The following is a 23743-nucleotide window of genomic DNA, read 5'->3' on the forward strand; positions in this document are numbered from 1 at the left end:
AGAAATTCCAGGGTAACCAGTTCTATCCTCTTACGTCCCTTAAAAGGAGTAAGGGGCCAGCGCCACTGGCCCTGGAAAGTGAATCCACAGAGTCCTATCCAGACTAAGTCCAGGGTGCTCCAGCAACCCAGACATGGGTCCCTTCTTCTGGGTCCTGCAAACCCCATTTTGTTTCTCCACCTCTCTCCCCTGTGTAGAGTTTTTTAATTGAGGGAGGCAAGCTTGAGAAGGTAGGTGTGAAGTTGAAAGATGACACCAAAAATGAGGAGGAAGGTAGGAACAATATTTATTACTGCTTCAGCTGCCTCTCAGCTTCAACGGCTGGCGACATGACTTCACTCTACATTCTCTTTCTAGAACCTCGTAAAGTCATGAGCCTCATAGAACATTGCTAGCCTGTACAAATACATCACATGGCTGCTTAAACAAAAAAGGTATATGTAAGAACATCACAGTAGGTACAGCTGTCCAAACCTGTAAGGATATATCATTTCACCCCTTCCCAACCCTCATGCACAGCATTTTTAACATTTCAAAATGTCGACTTAAAAAGGCCTGTTGAAAGACCTTCTCTGAAAACCTAACCCTGCCCCTAACTGTCACAACTGCCTGGTCCCTTCCCTCCAGAACTTGAAAGGGAAGCTCATCCTGTGATTGGCTCTAATATCTGGCCTTTCCCCTTTGCCTCTCTTGAAACAAGCATTCCTAGGCCTGGTGCAGTGTAAAAAGTAATTAACACATGAAGATTCCACCTCCATTCTCAAACCTAGAATCAAATTAGAAGCAGAATCGAATATGAAAAATCCTCAAGTACCCGAAGAAGTGACACTGAATTTGCACTCTGGCCCATTTTTGCTAAATAATCAGTGTGTAAAGTAGTTTATGTCCAGCTATGGCGAAACTGTATTTTAGTGCAGATTTCACCCATAATATATAATAATAAAGTTAGTACACACTCTTCAGCTAAGCACTTCATATTTACACTATGAATCCCACTCACATTATAAGGCCTACACCAAGTGAGCAGAAATCCCCGAAGGGTCCCTTCTTGCAACAGGCTACCTGTGTACAGATACCGTGCTGAGGTGGAAGGCAGCTCTTCTCGCTCGGCCTATATGCATGCACACATGCAGTGGAGCTCGTGCAGTCAAGTCTTAGGGCCTGATTTGGAGTTTGGCGGATGGGTTACATAGGCTATTATGGGATCGTAATACAGCAGAAGGGATATCCATCACATTTGTGACAGAATAAGCCCCTCCATCAAACTCTAAATCAGGCACTTAGTCACTAATCCCAGCTGTGCAGCAGCACAACTTGTTTCAAAATGCAGACACTAGTGACTAGCGCTCTGAATCTATTTTAACAGACTTTGCAGTGAATGTCACTCAGTGAGTCACAGTAATAAGCACGTAATCCAAAAGTAAAAAATCCAGGGGTTTAAATGAGTTGGACCCATTTTCCTGCAAAGGACAACATAGATCTTGATCCAAACTGTCCTATTTTTTTAAAACCCACATTACCAACAAAGCAACCCATGAAGTCAACACAACTTTTTCATCTGGTTCCTGAGAATTCTTTAGAAAATATTTGAGCATATTATCAAAATAGTCTTTGGAAACAAATGCAAGTGGCTATCCCAAGTATGCCATCACTTCCAAGTTCCTACCCCTTGCATGAATGATGCATGTAGTAGGTTCAAGAAAGGCAATTCATTTAGAATGCACTTTTGGTAGCCCAGTATGTAGTATGATGTCGACGAATGGGTTATACATTGTGAAATATGTAATTCTGACAAGTTCTCCAACACTGCCACATTATCTCTGTCTCCAGTCAAATAGCCCGTCAACACATCACCACATGGAGTAAAGAAAAAGACAGGTGAGAAAAGAGCAAGGTTATTGACAAGAAGTAATAGGAACAAACACCACCAGTAACGGACATCCCATCACAGCCCTCTCAAGTGACAATATGTTTAGAATCAAAGGCTCTAATTAGAACCTAGTTTCCATAGGAAAAGTGTCGGGTTTTTTTTTGTTAATAATTTGGCACCGTTTGACGAATCTTCACAACATTTTCAAAAACTAGTTTACCAGTCACTTCAGCTGCTGTTTGGAAAGTTATGGGGTGATCCATCAAGTGGGGCTTGAGAACAACAGGGGTGGAGGGGTCCCAAATGCATTTTCCCCATGCAATTTCCCATAGGCCCAAACTGCTGAACAGAATTACACCAAATTTGGCAGAAAGCTAGATCTTGGTCCAGAAAGAGTGTTGTTGTAATTTGGTGTAAATCAGTTCAGTACTTCTGGAGGTATTAAAGTAAAAAGATTTATGTAAATCTAGAGGCAAAGATCCGCTGCGGATCCTCTGCAGATATACAGATCCACACACCAACAGCAATGCCGTGAATGGCAGGCCCCAACCTGGGAGGGAAGTTGAGGCCGCCATTTTGAGCACTTGGACCCGGTTCCCAGGGGGTTAAATAAAAGGACAAAGTGATTGAAGGTGTCAGGGTACGGGTAACCTGACCCCGTGGGACTGATGAAGAGGTCTGCGAGGGACCCCTCATTGGCAAGACATTGTCAAAAAATTATTATTTTTTAGCGTGCAATAATCTGTGGACCTTTGGGGATATGTCCGGATCCTCACAGATTCACAGATACAGATCCCAATAAAAAAAAAAACACAATACACCCACTCACAGAACCACACACCTACTCACACACTTACTCACACACCCATACAGACACTCACACACCAACTCACAAAACCACTCATATACCCACTCACAGACCCACACACCACACAACCACTCCAACACAGTCACACACCCATACAGCCACTCACACACACACACACACTCACTCACAGACCCACAAAACCACTGACACAACCACTCACAGACCCACACAGCCACTCGCACACCCACTCTCACTCACTTTCACACTCACACAACCACTCACATGTCCATTCACAGAGCCACTCACACACCTACTCACACACCCACAGAGCCACTCCCACTCACACACCCATATAGCCACTCACACACCCACACAGGCACTCACATAGCCACTCACCCACCCACACACAGGCAGTGATACACTTATAGAAATTGCATAAGCATGTTTTCATTAAATGTGTTGTTGCTTTAGTATTGAATGTGTGCAATATAACTGGCAGATCCCTTATTTGTCCAAGGATTTGCGACATATTTAAAGACCCATAAAATACTTTTTTTTTTAAAGAAAGACTTGGTGCACTGCATTTATAGAATACATAAGTTACTGTACCTTAATTTTAAAATGTTTAGTTTTAAAATATATAATGAGAATGAATGTGTGAATAATACATAATTTTAAACTTGTGAAAATATATATTAGTAAACTGAACGTATGGGTCAAATCATGGTATAGTTTTTTTTTAAAACTTGGCTTTATTATCAGTTTTCATTGCTCATTACAAAAACAGATATATAACATAAATGACAAGCTAAGACAAGCGGGTGACCAGCCGGGAAAGACCCTGCCAAGTCTCTGTGGCTTGAAATACATCCAGTGGAGATAGTAAAATTGTGTGAGTTTGAAACAAGCACTAATAGCTGTGTCCTTTACCTAAGCCAGGTTTGTCTCCATTCGGAAACCGTTAGGGGGATAATCCAGATCCTCTGACCACTTTTCATGGACGTACGCAATATCTATGTGCCTGTCAGACTTTAGGGCCCCATATTTCCAGGAAAGAAAATTGGTTAATTACCTGTAACTATGGTTCTCCAGTATTGGTATCTTGCATAGATTCACATGCTTGAATCATACCCGTCGTTCAGGTGGGAGCCTCACGGTAACTTCAAATACATATAGCAATAAGTGTAACACACTAGGCCCTAATGGCCCAAATAGGCACTGTTATAGCCTATCCATGTTCTTTTATTAAAAAAAAGAACCAAACTTGAGCTACAGCCAATCAGGTGTCAACACTCCCAACAGAGGCTGTTTCCCTCAGATTTTCTAGTACAAGTGTGAAGCAGAATGTTCATTTATAAGGGGAGCCTCTTTGGGGAGGAGGGTGGGTCGCATGTGAATCTATGAAATATACCAATACTAGAGAACCACAGTTACAGGTAAGTAACCAATTTTCTTCTCCAGTATTGGATCTTTCATAGATTCACATGCTTGAATTAGAGTAGCGAGCAGTGCTATTGTTTAACTAGGTAATAGCTGTATAATAATAATACAAATAATAATAATAATCATAATAGGAGTAATTTTACTCCTAGCTAATATCAGATAGCAATACATCAATATTTCCAGGAAGATAACTATAATAACAATAATCATAATCGTCAACAGAATACATATCAAGCTAATTATAATAATAACAGTAATCATTATAACCAGAAAAGTTAACATTGACCAGATTAAGGAAATGTAGTTCACATACCCTTTAAGTGGAAGGTGGGACGAACAGAGAGGATCACCTTAACGGAATAGATGCCTCAGCATTGCTTGCCCAACCGCCGTGTCCATTTTATTTGTCTCTTCAAGACAGTAGTGCCTTGTGAATGTATGCTGGCTGGACCATGTGGCCGCTCTGAAAATGTGCTGCAAGGGCACTCCCGCGAAGAGTGCCGCGGACATGGCCACCGCCCTGGTAGAGTGGGCTTTAAACTTGTTGTGGAGCGTATTTCCGGCCTGGGCATGACAGAATTGTATTGCTAGCCCTATCCACCTGGCAATAGTCTGTTTAGATACCGGGGAACACTTCTTCGCATCCCCAAAAGCTACAAATAACTGGTCTGATTTTCGGATGTCCCGCGTTCTTTGAAGATAAAATTTCAAACACCTCTGAATATCCAGCGAGTGCAATGCTTTTTCCGCTACTGTCTGCGGGTTAGGAAAAAAGGTTTTCAAAATCACTGGCTCATTCAAATGGAAATTTGAGGGTACCTTCGGAATATATTTAGGATTTGTCCTAAGAATTACCCCCATTAGAGGTGAATTGAAGAAAAGGCTCTTTGATGGAGAGGCCTGTATGTCACTTACTCCTTTAGCTGAAGTAAGAGCCAGCAACAGCGCCGTCTTCCAAGAGATGAATTTCAGTTCAGCCTTGTAGATTGGCTCTATAGGGGCTTTTATGAGTTGTCCTAATACCACTTTTAGGGACCATAACAGTAGGGGTTTACGCACCGGTGGAAAAACTAGAAAAAGACCCCTAAGAAATTGTTTTACAATCCTAGTAGAATATAACGGGGCAGTGTTCTGAGATCAGCGGTATCTTGAAATTGCTGCTATATGCACTCGAATGGAGGAATACGAAAGCCCAGATTTTGCCAAGTGAAACAAATAAGGAAGTACCTGCTCCGGGAGCAAAGAGATAGGATGGACTCCTTCCGCTGCACACAACAAACAAAACCGCTTCCATTTAAGCCTATAAGTCTTATTGGTGGTGTCCGCTCTAGGGCTAGTATTGCCCTACATTCTGGGTAGATGTCTAAAGTGGCGTATTCATTGAATTCAGGAGCCAGGCCGACAAGTGTAGAGATGACGGAGCCGGATGTCTGACCTGGCCCTGGTGCATGGTCAACAGGGTTGGCGTCTGTCTGAGTAGAACTTGACGCTGTTCCGAAAACATGAGGAGTTCTGTGAACCACACCTGCCTGGGTCACCTGGGTGCTACTAGCAGGAAGCGACATTCTTCTGTCTTCATCTTGCTGATCACCCTGGGGATGAGTGGGATCGGAGGAAAAGCATAGGCATAGACCCCTGACCATCTCATCAAAAACGCATTCCCCCACGACCCTTTTTGGGGAAGCCAGCTTGCGTAATATGAGCATTTCTTGTTCTCATATGTGGCAAATAGATCAAGATTTGGTCTGTCCCACATCCGGAAGAGTTGGTCAAGAACCTTTTGTGATACAGGATAACCGTCCTGCTCAGAGTGTCTGCTAGGACGTTGGTCTGCCCAGGCACGTGCCCCGCCTTCAGAGAAATATTGTTTCTTATCGACCATTTCCAAATGTTCTGAGCTTGTTGTGAGAGCTGTAAGGACCTTGTGCCACCCTGTTTGTTTAGGTAAAACATGCTTGTGGTATTGTTCGTCCGGATCCGAGTTTCGAATTCTTGGTAAAAAAGCCTTTAGAGCCAGACCTATTGCTTTGAGCTCCAGCTGGTTTATGTGGAGCTGTTTGTCCTTTTGAGTCCAAGACCTACTTATTCACAGATCCTGAAGGTGGGCAGCCCATCCCTCGAGGGACACATCTGTTGTTACTATGTAGTGAGGTACTTGTGGAAGAAACGTAAGGCTATTGGGCAAGTTGGCCAGTCTCGCCCACCAAGACATGGCAGCTCGCATTGTTGGTGTGATGAGAATTTGATCCTCGAAGGAGCCCTGCGTCTGAAGCCACTGAGCATCCAGTTGCTCCTGTAGAGGTCGCATACGTAGTCGGCAATTTGGGATCAGCAGAATACATAAGATCATTCCCATTAATAACTTGTAAGGTCGAACTGAAACAAACTTTTTTGTGGATAGCTTGTGGGCCAAGCTGGACAGCTTTTGTTTTCTCTCTTGAGGCGGGTATGCTTTGCTTTTATTAGTATCTAGTATTCCTCCCAAGAAATTCAGTTTCTGCGTGGGGTGAACGTGTGACTTGCGATAATTGATGGTAAGACCAATATCCTCTAACAACTGGAGGCAAGCGGTTGTATGGTCTACCCCATGAGCTCTTGAGGATGCCTTGATGAGCCAGTCACCGAGATAGGGAAAAAGCTGCATGCCCAACTGACGTAGGTGAGCTGCTACTGGAGCTAACATCTTTGTAAAAATTCTGGGGGCTGACTTTAATCCGAATGGGAGGACACAAAACTGCAGATGCATAACAGCTACCCTGAACCTGAGAACTTTGCGATGGTTTCAATGTATTGGGATGTGGAAATACGCATCCTGGAAGTCTAGGGATGTCATGTGATCTCCTGAATTCAAGAGGGCTGACTTTAATCCGAATGGGAGGACACAAAACTGCAGATGCATAACAGCTACCCTGAACCTGAGAACTTTGCGATGGTTTCAATGTATTGGGATGTGGAAATACGCATCCTGGAGGTCTAGGGATGTCATGTGATCTCCTGAATTCAAGAGGCGTAGGATGTCCTGTAGCATTACCATACAGAACAACTGCTTCTTCAGGAACTTATTTAAGGATCTTAAGTCTAGAATGGGGCGCCGATCTCCTGAAGGCTTCTTTACTAGAAAGAAGCGTGAATAGAATCCGTGGTAGAGTTGGAACAAGTTCTAATGCCCCTTTGCGCAAAATCACATACACTTCTTTGAGGAGTTGTTTTAATCGTGGAGGTGGCGGACTGGACGGAGGGATATTTGGTGGTTTCTGTAAGAACTCCAGAGTATGGCCGTTGGCCACTATATCTAGCATCCACTTGTCGGATGTTATCCTTGACCACCGAAGGAATTGACAAGTGATGCTACCCCCAATTTTCTACATCTGGGTAGTGTTGGTAGCTGGTATGGCTGTCCGGTCATTGCTTTCTGCCCGTATCTCTGCCACGGGCAACAGGTCTTCCTTTTGCGGGGTGTCTATAAGAAGCGGTAGGTGGCAACCGATAGTGCTGCTGATGCTGTCCGTACTGTGGTTGGAGTCCTGCTGGAGATGACTGGTACTGTGGTCTATACTGCTGGAAACCACCACGAAAGGAGTAACTTCCTCTGCCCTTCGCACCTCGAAATGGCTGTTTCTTGTACTGTAACATACCAAGGGATTTCGCCATATCTCTATCGGCCTTTATGGATTGTAGCATCTCATCCACATGCTTCCCGAAGAGGCTTTCCCCATCAAACACCATGTCCAGAAATCTACTCTGAACTTCCGGGTGAAAGGAAGTAGACTCCAGCCACCCCTGCCTACGCAAGACCGCTGCGCCTGCTAGCTGCCCGAAACCTGTCAGTGAAATGTAAATTGCACAATCGATGACCTCGGCTGTGATCCGCTCACCCTCCTGTAACACCTTCTTTGCCTCCAGTTTGGTATCCTCAGGCAAAAGGTCTATATAAGAAGACGTCTGCCCACATTTGGCGATCATACCTGCCCAGGATGGCCAATGAGTTAGCCCCCTTCACTGTAATCGCTGCCACAGAATAGAATCTCTTCCCGATGTTGTCCAAACGCCGCTCCGCTCTGCCTGGGGGTGATGTGATTGGCGTTGACGGATTCTTTAAGTGACGTTGCACCGCCTGAGATATGACAGAATCCAGCTTTGGTTGGGTTACTAAGCAGGCTGGAGTGTTTTCCGGGGCTTTATATTTCTTTTCCAGCCACGTCATCTGGGAAGGTTTTGTAGCTGGATTTTTCATCGCCTTCAATCCTTCCTGCCATGAAAAATCCACTATAGGAATAGCCCTAACTGACTTCTTTGATGGCTCTTTAAAGTCGTATAGGAAACAATCAGTTTCCTACGAAATAATGGGTAGCTCTAATCTTTTGGCCACCTTTTCCATCAAATTATGGAACCCCCTTATGTCCTCCGGGGGTGAATCCACTGATCCTGCTGGTGGTGGCGACGGTGTAGGGATAAGGTATTCATCCCACTCACTAGGAGTTGCCTCTGGTATCTCACCTTCTTCTCTCTCCTCGTCTGTGGAGTTATGATCATCCTGCGGTGGTTGAACAAACGGAATGTTTCTGTGTGGCGTCCCCAGATGACTGGGGTCTGCAGATCCATCTGTACGGCCTGGACGGAGTCGCCAGTAGTGATGGCGGAAATCTTCGCTAGTAATCCTGTAACATACCCTGGAGATCCGACACCAAAGATCTAGGCATGGGAAAAGAAGCTTCTGTCTCAAACGTGGGGTATGACGGATCCGGTTGGACTCTAGTTGACGAATAGGTGTGCTGCTCTTGTCCATCTTCATTGCCTTCCAGGTCCTGCCATTTGACATGCAGTTGGGACGGACTACTGGCTGCACCAAACATCCCCTCATCCTGAGAATAGACGTCGTCGTCATCATCATCCAATAGATGCTGAGGAGGATACAGCAACATCTTGCTTGGGGAGGTATGCATCGGGAGGCTTGGAGATGTCTTCTCTCCCATGGTAATGAAAGAAAGAGGAAGGAATCTTGGTGAGTCTTGCTGAGTTATGAAATCCCCTGAAGATGGTGTCGTTGTTGACGGTGGCGCTGACGAAACTGCTATCTTCCTCGTCGACAATTCTCCCGTCGATGATGTCCTCGTTGATGGTTCTTCCCCAGTTGACAGTTTCTTCGTCGACGGTTCCCTTGTCGACGGTACTGTCGTCGACTGTACCTTCTTCGCCCTAGTCATCTGGTGTTTCGTCGACGGGAGTGCCACAATCGACGGATGCAACAACGAGCCTTCCGACTTCTCTCTCGCCGACGACGTCTTTGTTGACGATGCCTTCTTGTAAATTTTTGCGGTAATGATCGCCGTCGAAGAAAGTGGCGATGATGTAATAATCATCGGGGACACCGCCGTGGTAAACGTCAACGTCATCGCAGTGGCCAGCGACACGGTTGTCAACAGCATTCTCGTTGTTGGCCCTTTTTTGCCAGAATCTGAGGAGAATCTTCCTGGTTATTTCCCCGGCGATAGGGACAGGGAGGCACTTTTTTGGGGTGCCTTTTTTCCCAAAGGTGTGGTAGGCTCTGAATGAACCTTTTTTGAGAGTTTTAAGTGGGTCTCTGATCCCGAGGCAGCACTCTCCTGGTGTTTATGTTTCTCAAAGAGAGATATTTAGATTTCTTAGCCACCTTTCTTGGAGGTTCTGTAGGCAGTTTTTCCTCCCCTTCAGGCCTTTTTAGGGAGTGAGTAGTGTGTGATGAAGCTTCACACTCATCAGAAGAAGGATTCTCCATGGCCTGCTGCTTTTGGAGCCACAACAAAAGTCTACCCTCTCGGTCTTTCAGGGTTTTATGACTGAAGGTGCGACAGATCTTACAGCCCCCCACCTTGTGATCTGGATGCAGGCAGTAGATGCATTTCTTGTGGAGGTCATCAATGTGAAGCCTTTTCCTCCCACAACTGCCACAGTCTCTGAAAAGTCCTTTTTTAGTTTGTTGGGACATTCTGTACACTGAAAAGCTGGGTACTCTGAGAGAAAATAAACTAAAAGGGAGTCTCCCTTCACATGACGTGCAGTAAAAAATCTGAGGGAAACAGCCTCTGTTGGGAGTGTTCTAGAGGGTGTTGGAGCCTGGTTGGCTGAAGTTCAACTTTGGTTCTTTTTTTATAAAAGAACATGGCTAGGCTATAACAGTGCCTATTTTGGCCATTAGAGCCTAGTGTGTTACACTCACTGCTATGTGTATTTGAAGTTACCGTGAGGCTCCCACCTTGACAACGGGGAATCTATGAAAGATCCAATACTGGAGAATGAGACCTTTGCTATTACGCAGATTGAAGGAACTGCCCCAGAGGGACTCCAAACAAGTCAGCAACATCCATCCTAGTGACAAAGGTGCCATTTAAGTATAGGTCGCCTGCTGACTTGCAGCCACCCTTCAGCCACTGCGTCATGTCCATCAGAGATTGCATGTGTGGGAAGGGTTTCAGCCACTCCAGCGGCAGCAGGTGCACATAAGGCACCCTATGAAGGACTCCCTGGACTGTGTGCTCCCATACCACTGCTGCCTGACGTACTGCTTGGGGAATGTCTGGCGGTATCCTGGTGCCACACATTAGTAGCTGAGGCAGGGTAGTGTCTTCCACCAAACCTGTCAGCAATACTTTTTCTCAGGTAGGGCCCTTTGCACACCACAGGGCCCCATACTGCAAGTGTCCTGCAAGGTGGTAGAGGCGCAGGTCCGGAAGACCCAGCCCGCCCTCAACAGGATCCAATTTTAGGTCATCTAATTTCACCCGGCTCCTCATCCCCGCCCACAACAAAGACACCAGTAGACTATGCAGTTCTGCATCACAGACCGGGGGAGATCCCAAAATATTTTCTGCATCGTATATAGACAGAGGGGCAGCAGTTCCATCTTACTTAGGGCTACTCTGCCCATCATTGAGACCGGACGTGTGTTCCAGAACCTGACCAATTCACACAGGGGGTCATTCCAACCCTGGCGGTCAGAGACCGCCAGGGTGAAAAAGACCAAAGCACTGCCAACAGGCTGGCGGTGCTTTGGTTCCCCATTCCGACCGCGGCGGTAAAGCCGGCGTTTTCCTGACATTTCTGCCCTGGCGGCTATAATCTGCCAGAGCAGCGCTGCTTGCAGCACTGCCCCTGGGGATTATGACCCCTTACCGCCAGCCTGTTTCTGGCGGTTTTCACCGCCAGGAAGAGGCTGGCGGTAAGGGGTGTCTTGGGGACCCCTAACAGGGCCCCGGCCTGCTTTTCACTGTCTGCATGGCAGTGAAAAGCGCGACGGGTGCAACTGCACCCGTCGCACGGCCGCAACACCGCCGGCTCCATTAGGAGCCGCCTCCTGTGTTGCGGCCTCATTCCCGCTGGGCCGGCGGGAATGTTGGAATGGGGGCCGCTTGGCAGTTCCCTCCTGGCGGGCGGCGGAATCACCCCAACAGTCCGGCTAGCACTCAACCTATGTCCAGGTCGTATTGGGGTTCTTCCTCATTAACAATTTGCATGCCTAGATACGGGAACTTCTCCAATTCCCAGGGTAAGTCCACCACTAGGATCTCCTCACAGGGGAGTCCCAGCAGCCCTGCCAAAGGGAACAACACCTTCTTAAGGTGGTTGACTCTCAGTACTGAGGTGCTTGCAAAATCATCCAGCAGCTTAGGGATGGACATCTTTAGCAACACAAAAGGATGATGGACGTGCTTCCCATGCCACTGGATTCAAGCTAGCTTGGCTGATGAGGGGTGAAACCCCGAAACCGGTCCCAGGATGCTTGTTTCCGGTCCAGTGAGGACCTGGCTTGGCAGTTCGGGCTGGACTGTTCCCATGAGGAGCAGGGTCAAGACTGATTTGCATATGGCTGGGTCCAAACTGAGGTGGCATGGTGAGCAAAAGGACGATGGATTAAACCCAGATCTGTGACTGGGGGTGAGTGTACTGGGGGTGAGTGTTTGACAATGTTCAGTATTCCGTCCATCACTTGTTTTAGGGATGGACATCTCCAGCCGGCATAAATAAAGAAGGGTGTCGTCAGGTTGAAATCACATGTACTGAGGACCCCACCTGCACCCCCCAACTCTTCCAACTCGAGCCTGAGGCACTCCGCCACAGTTTTCATTGCCAAGGCGAACAGAAGAGGAAGGAGAGGGCAACCCCTTCATGTGCCTCACTCTACAGGGAAAGCTTCAGACACAACTCCCCCAGTCCATATCCACGCAACCGGTGCTGTATAGAGGAGGCACACCCAAGACCTAAACTCAGGGCCCAACCCTGATGTCGCAGGACCTCCCATTGATATTCCGAACCGAGGGTATCAAAGGCCTTCACGATATACATTGCTACCAACGCCACCTCAAAGGCCATTCCCAGCGTTGCGTCTATCACATGTAATGGGCACTGGAGATTCGTGTGGATGCGCCTCCCTGGTATGAACCCACACTGGTCCTCTGCTATCAGGCTCAGCACAACTGCCCTCAGTCTCGTGGCCAATACCTCGGCAAGCATCTTTACATCTACGTTCAACATTGAGAAAGGCTTGTAGGAGCCGGGTCATTCAAATCTTTCTAGGGTTCAGGTAAGGTCATGATAATTGCCTCGCCTCCAGCAGTGTTTCCAGCAGGTTTGGGATCAGTAAGGCGGAATAGATATGACAGAATTTTACTGGCAAGCCATCTGAGCCCGGATTCTTGTTATGAGACATGTCCCTAATTGCCATTTCGAGCTCCTTCGCCTGCAGCTCGCCATCAAGAAGGTATCTCTGTTCCCCGGTAAGGCAGGGTAAAACTACTCGGTCCAGGAATTTGCCTATGGTGAGTCGTGCATCGTCACCTGGGGCTGCATACACCCTCACCAGATGATAACCCAAGAGGGCATTTATGCCCAACTGGCCTGCAATACGCAAGCTGTTAGGTCGAAGTAGCAATAAGTTCAAAGGGGTGGCTGCTCCCTCATAAGAAGACATGCCAATAGGTGACGCGACTTGTCACCCTCACAATGCAACCTCTGACGGTATTCCCTTCTAGTGAAACAGTCCAGATTGTCCCATACATTAGCCACCCTGCGCTGGGCTTCTCACATGGCTTTGTTCATGACCCCAAGTCTTCCAACCTCCCCCCGCTGCAAGTCCATCAATTTGTCTTCAGCCTCAGTCAGCTCTTTTTCCAGGTGACGACTAGTACCACACACCTGGGAGAGACTCTCCCCTCTTATTACCAATTTCAAGGAGGCCCACTCTATACCTCTCTGCAGGGTGGAGTGCCAACTCTCATAAAAATATCCCTGAAGCACACATTCTTTCTCTTCCCTAAAGGTCTGGTCCCCAATTGCTTCAGGGCAGATATGCTACAGGGGATCCTAAGGCGCGTGTACTACTCCGTACTCTAGCAACAGCAGTACATGGTCTGATGAGAAACGCACCAAATATCGGGATCTGATCACAGTGGACCTGCCTTCTACGGACACCAAAAATCTATCCAATCGATATACACACCATGAGCGGGGTGAAGCAGGATAACTTCTGCATCCCGAGGTGAAGTTCGTGCCACACACCCTTACAGGCTAACCTCTCCATAAATTCCTGCAGGCCAGCCGTCATGTGGGGCTTCGTTCCCTTGAGGGTGGGGCGTCTATCCTGTCACCCGTCAAGTACGCAGTTAAAATCACCCCCCCAAACTATTGCCATTCCCACATAGTTGATGAGCTCTCTTTCCAGGGTCCGAAAGAACTCCCCATCATCCACATTCGGGGCTTATACGTTCAAGAAGCACATTTCCATGCAACCCAACAGTCCATGCACCACCACATACCTGCCCTCTATATCAACCAAGGAACCAAGGGGGGTGGAAAGACATCTGTGGGGCCATCCATATTATAACTCCCAAGTATAGCTGGAGTATGTTGGCGAAAACACCTGACCCCTCCACTTCTTTGATAACTTCAGTACCTCCCCATCCATCAGATGAGTCTCCTGAAGCATTGCAATATGTATACCCGCCCTCCTTAAAAAAGCATTTACCCTGTAACTCTTGATAAACATGTTCACACACCCATACACACCCCTGTTACAACCAACACTCAACAACTAACGCTCTGCAAGTAACCCCGGCCAAGTGCTTGAGGTAGGAGGATGGCCTGCCCGTATCCACCCACGGGAGTCTCAAGCACACCTCCACCCACTCAATGCATGCACAATATATGATTCCTGAGACATCGCCAAGTCACCTAACATATGGCCCCGTGTAGCGGTCACATGGCTGCCACACAAGTCCATTGTACGTTGCAGTCAAGGCTCCAGCCTTAAGAACAACACAGTCCCACACCAGTAGTCAGGTTTCCACTAACTGAGGAATGTCGTCCACTTCGTCTGCTCCACCGTCTTCTGAGGTAGAGGCCATCACAGCCTCCATGAGCGTTCTAGCTTTCTCCCTCTCAGAGCGCTGACTCTGAAGATCCAGTGTACCATCTCGTCGGACCTCCACTCACTGGGACGAACTGGTGGCCATTCCCACCATGCCATCTGCGTTTCTTTTCCGGCTGCGCACGACGACCTCCAGAGGGCCCACACCCAGCCTGGTAGGAAGCCGGGCCGGTATTGGCCCAACTCCACGAACCTCCAACCAATCCCAAACCTCCTCTGGGGTATCGCAAAAATGTGTGCGGTCAGAGTGAAGAACCTTCACCCAAACTGGATACAATAAAATGTAACAGATGTCCATAGCTCTCAACTTCTGCTTTACCTCTCCAAAGGACATCCACAGTTGCTGCACCTGGCAGGTGCAATCTGAAAAGACTCTAATGATGTGTTTTTCATTTTTAGGGTCTACTGCCTGTCGGACCGACTGTAGGATGGTATCTCTATCCCTATAATTGAGTAGCTTCGCAATGAATGTGTGGCTGGGCCCCAGCTGGCAGCACCTGAATGAGGCCCTGTGAGCCCGCTCAACCACAAACATTGATGATAAGGCAGCTGTAGGAAGGTGTTTCTTATCCATTATTCTAGGAAGAGTTTGGGAGTCTGTCCCTTGACTCCCTCCAGGAACCCAACAAAGCGAAGATTACAACGCAGAAAGCAGCTATCCGCGTCCTCAGTCCTCCACTTCAAAGTCACTGGCCTCGCAGAGAGGCTTGTCGGAGCGGACTTCAAAGCAAACACTTCACCTTGTAATTAGGCCATATCCTTCTCCGTGGCTAGGGAGCGTTCAGCCACCTTACGTAGATACACACGCAAGAGGCCAACATCCGAGGAAACAGCATCTATCTTAACCTGGCCCACTGCACTAGATGCTTCTATTGTGGACATAATCTGAGCTCCTGTGGGTCCCTGCAGCTCCTTTGCGTCCCCATTGGCTCCCATCCAGAGGTCCCCCTCTCTCAGCAGGCCCAGGAGCGGTAAAATGGTCCATTTGTGTCTGCTGCACCCCCCTGTGTGGCTGGTCCTTCCTCCATTACAGTAGGCTGTAAGGGGGATCCTGGGAAAGTACCAGGTTCAAAGTCACCCTCGTTCCACTCCAAAGCACAAAGTCCGGAAAGCAGGGCTTCCCTCGGGCACGCTGCGGGCATCCAACCAGCCTCTCAGTGGTGTCCAACCAGCCTCTCAGTGGTGTCCTCCCAGTCCCACAGGCATCCAGCGGGCTTCACCTGCAGGTCAAGGGCACCCTCAACTCATAAGTACTCCCTCTGCATCAGTCCCACGATATCCACGGATTGCTGTGTGGGCTCAGGAGGGATTAGGTGGGCAAAACCCACAAGGGGGAAGCAGGAGCAAATGCTGCACAAACAGTCCAATCAGCCTCCACTATGTCGGAGACACCAGGCCACTATGACTAAAGTTAGACAATGCTGGGCCTCAGTAGATGATCGGGGAGCCCCCTCCTTTCCCTGGCACCTGTTAATGCTCAAGGCAGGTTATGGCAGTCCGACCCCCACACTCCAGTTCCTCCCCTGGGGACCGCACTGTGTGGCCCATGCGTCAGTGATGTCCTTAGTCAGGACAGATAATGTAGATACAATTTACTCTGTAAAAACAGTGGCCACAAATCAGAGGTTCAGCAGCAAATAAACAAACCTAGAGGGCACAAATAAGCTGTAGCAAGAGTAGGGTCTCCCTGGTTAATGAGACATGGAACAAAAGGTGGCTGTTAAGACAATAAAATGTAACCACCCTAATCCATTCAGGTTGCGATGTGCCTACGTAGAAGTACATGTATGACACCCTGGTATCGGATACATCATATTCATGGTCCAGCAATTCCAAGAAACACAATCAAATTTACAGGCTTGTGCAATTTGAGGTGGATGCCTAATGCAATCAAAAGAAGTAAGAAGCAGCTCCTTTGAGAATGATTTGGGTCATTGGGTCACCTATCTGTGAGGCTGCATTCCATGATGATGAAATGGGATGCAGGTGAGCTGTATCTAAGCAATGTTGGAGGTGAGCACATCTAAGAAGTGTTTCAGAAACAGGGAAACACCTTCACATCTCAGGAGACAGAGGGGAGCTCTTAGAACATGGAAGGAGAGATACCTAGGCAAAATGATCTCAAGGGAGTGAAAGGAGAGTTCATCATGGTGTTGGATGTCTCATGAAGTAAGGGTGGAAGGATTTAGATGACAAAACGTCAGAGGTGCTTAAGGAGAGCACACTTGGCAAATGGATAACAGGGCTGTGGATGGAAATTACACCAAGAATAGGGGACCTCAAGAGGGAGGGGCGTGTATATCTAGACAAGGCAATTTCAGGGGTATGTTAGAGTGAGGGGGTCTAAATTAAGGATCCTCTGATATGGTTATGAAGAATCATGGAGGAAGCAACACAGGATGGGTCAGACAGAAAGGAAGGCTACCAGATGAAAATAAAGCAAGGCCCCGAGGCCAAAATCCTAGTCATTCACAGATGGCAAAAGAAGGAGAAAGATGTGAATGCACAGAGAAAGATCACTATACTTGATTCGGATAAGATTTTGGCATATTTTATGTCTAAGCCCTTGCACATAATATTCATCACCTGTGTATACTGTGGCCTGTCTAATTCTAAGCAATATAAGTGCTTATCTTCAGATTAAAAAGAATTATGTTTTGACAGTTTTTATTAGTTACTGTGGCATGAAAGGGTCTCTTTAGTGGCACTCTTTGCCACCTTTTAAGGCTGAACTAGGATCCCTACTACTTGTGATATTAAGGATCCAGTGCTCTAAGTATCTTGTTTTAAATGGATTTTACATGGATGAGGATACTGTTTTTATATACCTGCTTAAAAATTGTTGTGTTTTAATTATTTTTATTACTATTCCAGTGAACTTTGTTAATACTAACAGTTATTATTATACGTAATATTTTTACGGTTTGCAATTTAAACTAAATAAATTATAATCTTTCTTTAGTTTGCCATGGAAGCGCTGGTTGAGACCTTATTTTAAATTGTTCTCTATCCACCCTTTTCCTGCCAGATTTACATTCATAACTTGTCTGCCTTCTTTCTTCGGCCCCTTCTTTGGAACAAGGAAGTAACAGAAATGTGTCCCGGTCCATTTGAGATTTGGGCACTTTTTCAATGTTTTTTTTTGTTTGCCGTACTTGAGTCTCTTTAACTAGCCTTCTGCAGGGGATTGTGCTAGATTATTAATTTCTTGGAATGTTCAGTGGTGCACTCTGTTGAAGCACGGCAAGTAGCCATTCTATACAAAAACTATGGATCACAGTGTAAAGTTCAGAGGCACAGTAGGGTCTACAGCTCTCCAAAATCTGTGGCTAAAGTTGGGGCAACCAGGGTGCACTGCCTTCTACGACAGGAGCTTCAAGTTACAAGCCTTATGCAAAGCTTTCCCTATTTCAAACAGTCTCGTAGAGTACACTTTTTTGTCATATTTGGCAATGTCTAAAGGTGTGACTGTCTAGCAGGCTATGCAGACTGCCTGGTCCTCTTTTCTAGACCATTTCCAACCGACTGTATGTATGCACTTGTCAAAACGTTCTGGAATGTAGACAGATGTCTTACAAGAGGAATACTGAGGTGAAGGTAAAAGGACTGCATGAACTCCATAACAGAAATGGCTATAGGGCTTTCGTCTTCTCACTCAGAAAAACACTAAACAGAGGCTACCTGACACTGAGACTCCGGAGTGGTGGGACAGCCTGAAAGTTGCAAGCCATTTCCTTTACTTTTAATTGAATGTCTATTTGTACCTTTAAATTGCTTTGACATGGGGAGTTTGTGAACAGTTTTAGGCAGCACAGTTGTGCTCTTGTTAATGTTTATTAGAATGTTTCATTTGTATTATTCCTATTACTATTTAGTTTTTGGGAAGTGATATTTCATTTCAGAAAAAGTGTTCTGAAATCTCGCTAGAAGGAGGAAATATTCAGCCCCTATTAATATTAATGATGATCCAATAATTTGCTTTCCATTCTTCCTTGGAGTGACACTTTATGCACCAGGTTGGGAACCATACAACACGCACCTGACTGAGCCAGAGCTGCTGCCACTCCATTCTGTGTTGAGTAGATGTTGCATGCTGACCAGCGGCACTGAGCCCCCAGGGCACACAGGGTCTCAATCAGAACCTAGAAAAGCAAAAAGGGAATCTCAGAGGGAAGCCAAATGTGCATTAGATAAATGAAGGTTGAAAAAAATGTGTGCTACTCACCTGTAACAATGAGTCTCCAGCCTGGGTTCCTTGATGGAGTGATACAGAAGCACAGATATCCCATCTCAAAGGAAGTAGGGACATCAGATATAAACCAAAGTCCAATTCGGAGTTAAGAGGGAATTCCCAAGCTAGAGAACCATTATTCTCTTCTCAAGTATGGGTCATTCTGGTCTCACAAACATGTCTGGGCAGTTTAACAATTAATTAAGAGGTGAGGGGAATACCTAATAGCGAGTAGACTTCTGAACAGATTTTGAGAGCGAGATGAACAGCTTTGGAGTCTGGCTGAGGAGGGTGACCTATACAGAATAAATCAACCCACACAGTTGGTTTGAGGAGAGGGGCCTACTCAGAATAAAACAAACCAGACCGAGACAAATAAACGACCTGCCAGAGGTGGTTTCAGGAAAAAGTAGAATGGGCTTAAATATAAAGCAATGCTTCGGAGAAACAATAAAACCAAGAACACTAAGGGGGTCATTATGTCCCTGGCGGTCTTCGCCCATGGCACTATGAGCCGGCCTACTACCATGGCGGTAGGCCCTACAGGTGACAGGAAATTCCTTCTCTGTCACCATTAGGCGCCCCCCCCCCCACTCCTCCAACATTCACCTGATGCCCCCACCCCCATCCATCCAAACTCACCTTCTCATCCACCCGATACACATACTAACCCCCCTACCCCTCTCCGACCCACTCACTCACCCCCTCATAAACGTACACACCACACAACTGGCCTTACCCCCCACAGCCACACACGCACACATCACCCCCACAGCGTCCTCACCCACACACCCACTCCCCGCATACATGCACAGACAACCACACGCACCAGGCATACACCCATTCACTTACACTGACATACCATGCATTCGTTCATGCATACTTCCAGATATACTCACACACATTCTTACACACAATCACACCGACATGCTGACACGTACTCACTTCACCATTCTTACACGCATTCACTCACACGCATATACCCACACAAACAACACAACACACACAGACATATTCAGACACACACACTCAGACATTCATGCACACACTCAGACACACACACACACACAACATGCCCCACCTTTCCACCCCCTCTCCCCTGTCGGAAGCCTGATTTACCTTGGGCGAGGTGTTATTCCGGCTGGGAACGGGAAGGGGCGCTGCTACCGTCAGCAGCACCCTGCCAGCAGAACACCGCCAGGCCGCTTTACTGGTCATAATACGGCTGGCGGCGTTCTACTGGCATGGCGGTACAGGTGGTAGCAGCAGCAGCTTATCACCGCCCACCACCATGAGAACTGCCGGATTTCCACCCTTATTGAGGCGGAAGTCAGGCAGTGCTCATAATATGGCGGACAGATGGTAGCCACGGTGGTGGCATGTTGGCGGACGTCACGGCGGCGGTAGGCGGTATGTACCGCCAATGTTATAATTTGGGCCTTAGTAGAAAACAACAGGCTTGTCTACATAAAACTGTAAAAAGAAGGAAGCACAACCGGGAAATGACTTTGCCAGGCAAAAAAAAAAAAGTAAGAAGGAGCTACATTTTAGAACTGTATGTTTTTCAGTCCATTCTCCAATGTATTGGCCCATAAATATTCCGATTCCTGAAGTGAAGCGCACTCATCCTACATACAACCAACAAGACAGTCAAACATCTGATGAGGCACTAACTGGTCACCCTAGTTCTTAGTTAGTCGCAAACTCAGTTGACAGCCTACCTTGTTAGGTCGCTCTGTGATGTCAGGATGCTCCTGTTCACTTTCCTGCTTTCTGGACGTTGTTCGAATCCCTTTCACAACCTGTCAGTCCAGTCTGCCGCTCCCAATCCAATCCATGGACTACTAAGCCTTCTTTACTGCTCAGACTTCAGTCTGACAAATGGGGGCAAACCTTCTTCTAATCACGTTAAATGATATTTAGTAAATATTTAAAAAATAAAAGTTATAACTTGACCTATTTTTAAAGACTTACAGAAATCCACCAACGGCCTAGTTGCTTTAGTACTAGCAGCTCTATGAAAACTGGAATTAATAAAATTAAGAATGTTAAGTACAGGATTGCAGAGAATATTCCACATCAGTCCTGCTTCTCACATTTGCACAGTGGGCAAACGTTTTGAAGTAGCCTTGATGAAGGCAGACTGTACATAGCTTTCCCCAATCTAAGTAGAGCTTGGTGTACCTGTGGGGCCCCAACGTTTAAAATTCATAAAATCAGCATGCCTGGCCTAATCCGTGACTGAGATGTGTTTCATCTGACAGTATTGGATTGGTCTTGATGCTCTGCTCAGAAAACTGAAGAGACACCTTTTTCCTTCAGTCACAGAAAATTGTGCTACAACCTGAGACTGTGCACTCTTACAATGTCAAGATCAGGTGAGGTTTCCCTAAACAACATGGTGTAGAGGTCTACATTCCTGGCGCAGCTGCAAATCCGACTGCAGGCCTGTGACAAGAATAATACAGTGAAGCACTATTCAAATAGTGTGTCAATCTACCAACTTGTAGATTGCCTTCTTCACAATGAAGCAAAGAAAAGCCATCTTATAGGTTCAGTTGCTTACACTGGCAAAAAGAGCTGCAGCAATTAAAATACAAGGCATTGTATTTCTGAGGTGGAGGATCTCTCACCTTTTAAAGAAGGAACTTTCTTAATCTTCGGGGACTGCAGTATTTCTGGTGGAGCTCCCTGGTGGGACGCTCTAAATGTGCCTTTGTTCAGCACTTTGTCACAAAATTCTACAATCTATGTTAATTACTTTGAATTTACTACAAAGTCCCTGTATTATTTGCTTTTATGCTTGGCCTGCTGCGAGTAAGCATACTATTTATCCATCTTAGATGAGGTCAGATTGAGGCTAATCTGGGCTGACTTTAAGATGATCAGAGCACTTAGACCCAGTAGGGTAGCTATGCAAGTGCAGCCAGTCAGGACTACTTTAAAGCTCACAGTCCTTATGTCATTAGACAGACAAATACTATGTAACACAAAGTCCAACCCTTCCTCCACAGCCAGCAGAAGGCCAGATTACAAGTAAACGCTTAAGGGCCTGATTTAGATCTTGGCGAAGGGGAATATGCCTTTGCAAATGTGACAGCAATCCCGACCGCTGTATTATGATATCATTGTATCCTATGGAGATTGTAATACGACGGATGGGAGTTTTCCCTCTGATGAGATCTAAATCAGGCCTTAAATCTCTTCACTCACATTGAGCCAGGAGAGGACCAAAAGCATCCTTTCACACCTATCCAGTGAATGATCAAACCATACTGAGCCAGCAGATGAACAAACCCCATTCATCCAGGGTGATCCAGCAGAGAACCAAAACTCTACTCAAACAGGAGGAGCTGACTGAAGCCACATGTCACTGCCTACTTGCCCTACAAGAATGCTGAACTCTGGCAGCAAAGATTTGATGTTCTCCACAAAATTAACCTGGAAAAAGACTGAATGTACGTCTTTCCCATTTCTGGCAAGCACCTTATTGAATGCTCTGCATGAATGATTGAAGAAAGAACAAGGTACTTACCTTCTGTAAAGCTCTTTCTGGTAGATACTCTGTATAACAACAGAGTGCTCAACTTCTGAATATTTCCCTGGTGTCAGACTGGGTCCAAAACATTGTTAGCACTAACCCTGTGCACCAGTAGGTGAAGTCATGCATCTAAATGCCTTTGTTCCACTTCGAAAGTGACGAAACAGAGCAGCATATAAGTGCCACCCATGTGTGTCGACATTAGTTGCTAAGAGCTCTTTTTCGGAGATCAGGTCTTATAGGAGATTTTTTTTAGGAGCTTGTGTCTATTAGGAGCTCAGGTTACTAGAAGCAGTTTATCTGGAAAAAAGGTGGTGTATTGGCGGTTGATAGAGAGGCTTTGTAACTTGCTCACCTGCGCCCCGAAGTAATGGCAATGAAAAGAACGTCTTGAGAGTAAGAAGTCACGGCTGAAAGCTAGGCAGCTGATCAAAGATAGTACATATTATGAATGTGAGTACAAAAACGAGGTCCCATTGAGGCATAAAGAAAAGAGAGAGTTAAACATAAGTTGCAAACATTTAAAAAAACGTATTACAATAAGTGATTTAGACAAAGAGGGCTGATCTGGCAACCATGGGAAAGCGGAAAGAGCCACCAAATATCCTTTAACTGTATCAAAAGTAAGTCGTTGATGGGTAGGGATAATATAAAAAGGCACAGTTCTGAAAGGTTGGTTGAAGTGGGTCAGTCTGCCAAGTTCAAGCTACGCACTTGTCCCAATGGCAGGCGAGTACCAATTTGGTGCAGGGATGCCTGGCTGCCCAGATGGTACTGGCAACCCCAGGAGGAAGGTGAGATGCAGTGAACTGCAGCAGCTCAATCGCCAAACATGGAGCTGTAGGTTGCACACGGTCAGGTGCAAAACCCCGCCCTGTTGTTTCGACAGAAGATCTTCATGAAGCTGCAGCCTAATTCGAGGACAGATGCTCAGGCCCACCAAGAGTTCTGTATACTACATTCTCCTTGCTCAGTCTGGTACCACTAGGATGACTTAGGTCCATTAATTCCTGATCTTGTTCAGAACTCGTGGCAGGAGTGGTAGCGCTGGAAGGGCACACAGATGTTCCAAACTCCACTCTAGGAGGAATACGTCTCTGAAAGACAGTTGTATCGGGAACTCCAAAATGCAACATTTCTCACACTGCGCGTCCTCAGAGATGGCAAACAGATCTCGACAATGTTGTCCCTATTTGCGGAAGATATTAGGCGCCGCCACCGGCATTGGCAGCTGAGTTTGTCCACCCTGGCATTCAAAGATCCTGCCACATAGATAGTGCAGAGTCTGTGAAGGAGTCAGGAATGACAATGCCACATAAATAGTGAACCCACAACAATGTTAAGAAATTCGCCACAGTCTGAAGGTGGGTAACGTCTATCTGGGGCAAGCCTCCTTCAGCAGCCAATCATCAAGGTAGGGGAAACCTGGAACCTCTGATCTCCGAAGATGT

At 46.6% G+C, this 23743-nt stretch overlaps 1 protein-coding gene across 3 annotated transcripts in view; it reads right to left on the bottom strand.

Moving 5' to 3' along the window:
• AHCYL1 (adenosylhomocysteinase like 1) overlaps positions 1-23743 on the bottom strand; it is a 266946-nt gene that overhangs the window by 128501 nt on the left and 114702 nt on the right. For all 3 annotated transcript variants that reach the window (XM_069238342.1, XM_069238340.1, XM_069238341.1), the window contains exon 5: positions 18560-18662. In XM_069238342.1, the coding sequence (XP_069094443.1) occupies positions 18560-18662 (103 nt within the window). The remainder of the gene's footprint in view (positions 1-18559; positions 18663-23743) is intronic.

The sequence above is a fragment of the Pleurodeles waltl genome, chromosome 6 (genome assembly GCF_031143425.1).
Source record: "Pleurodeles waltl isolate 20211129_DDA chromosome 6, aPleWal1.hap1.20221129, whole genome shotgun sequence".
Lineage (NCBI taxonomy): Eukaryota > Metazoa > Chordata > Amphibia > Caudata > Salamandridae > Pleurodeles > Pleurodeles waltl.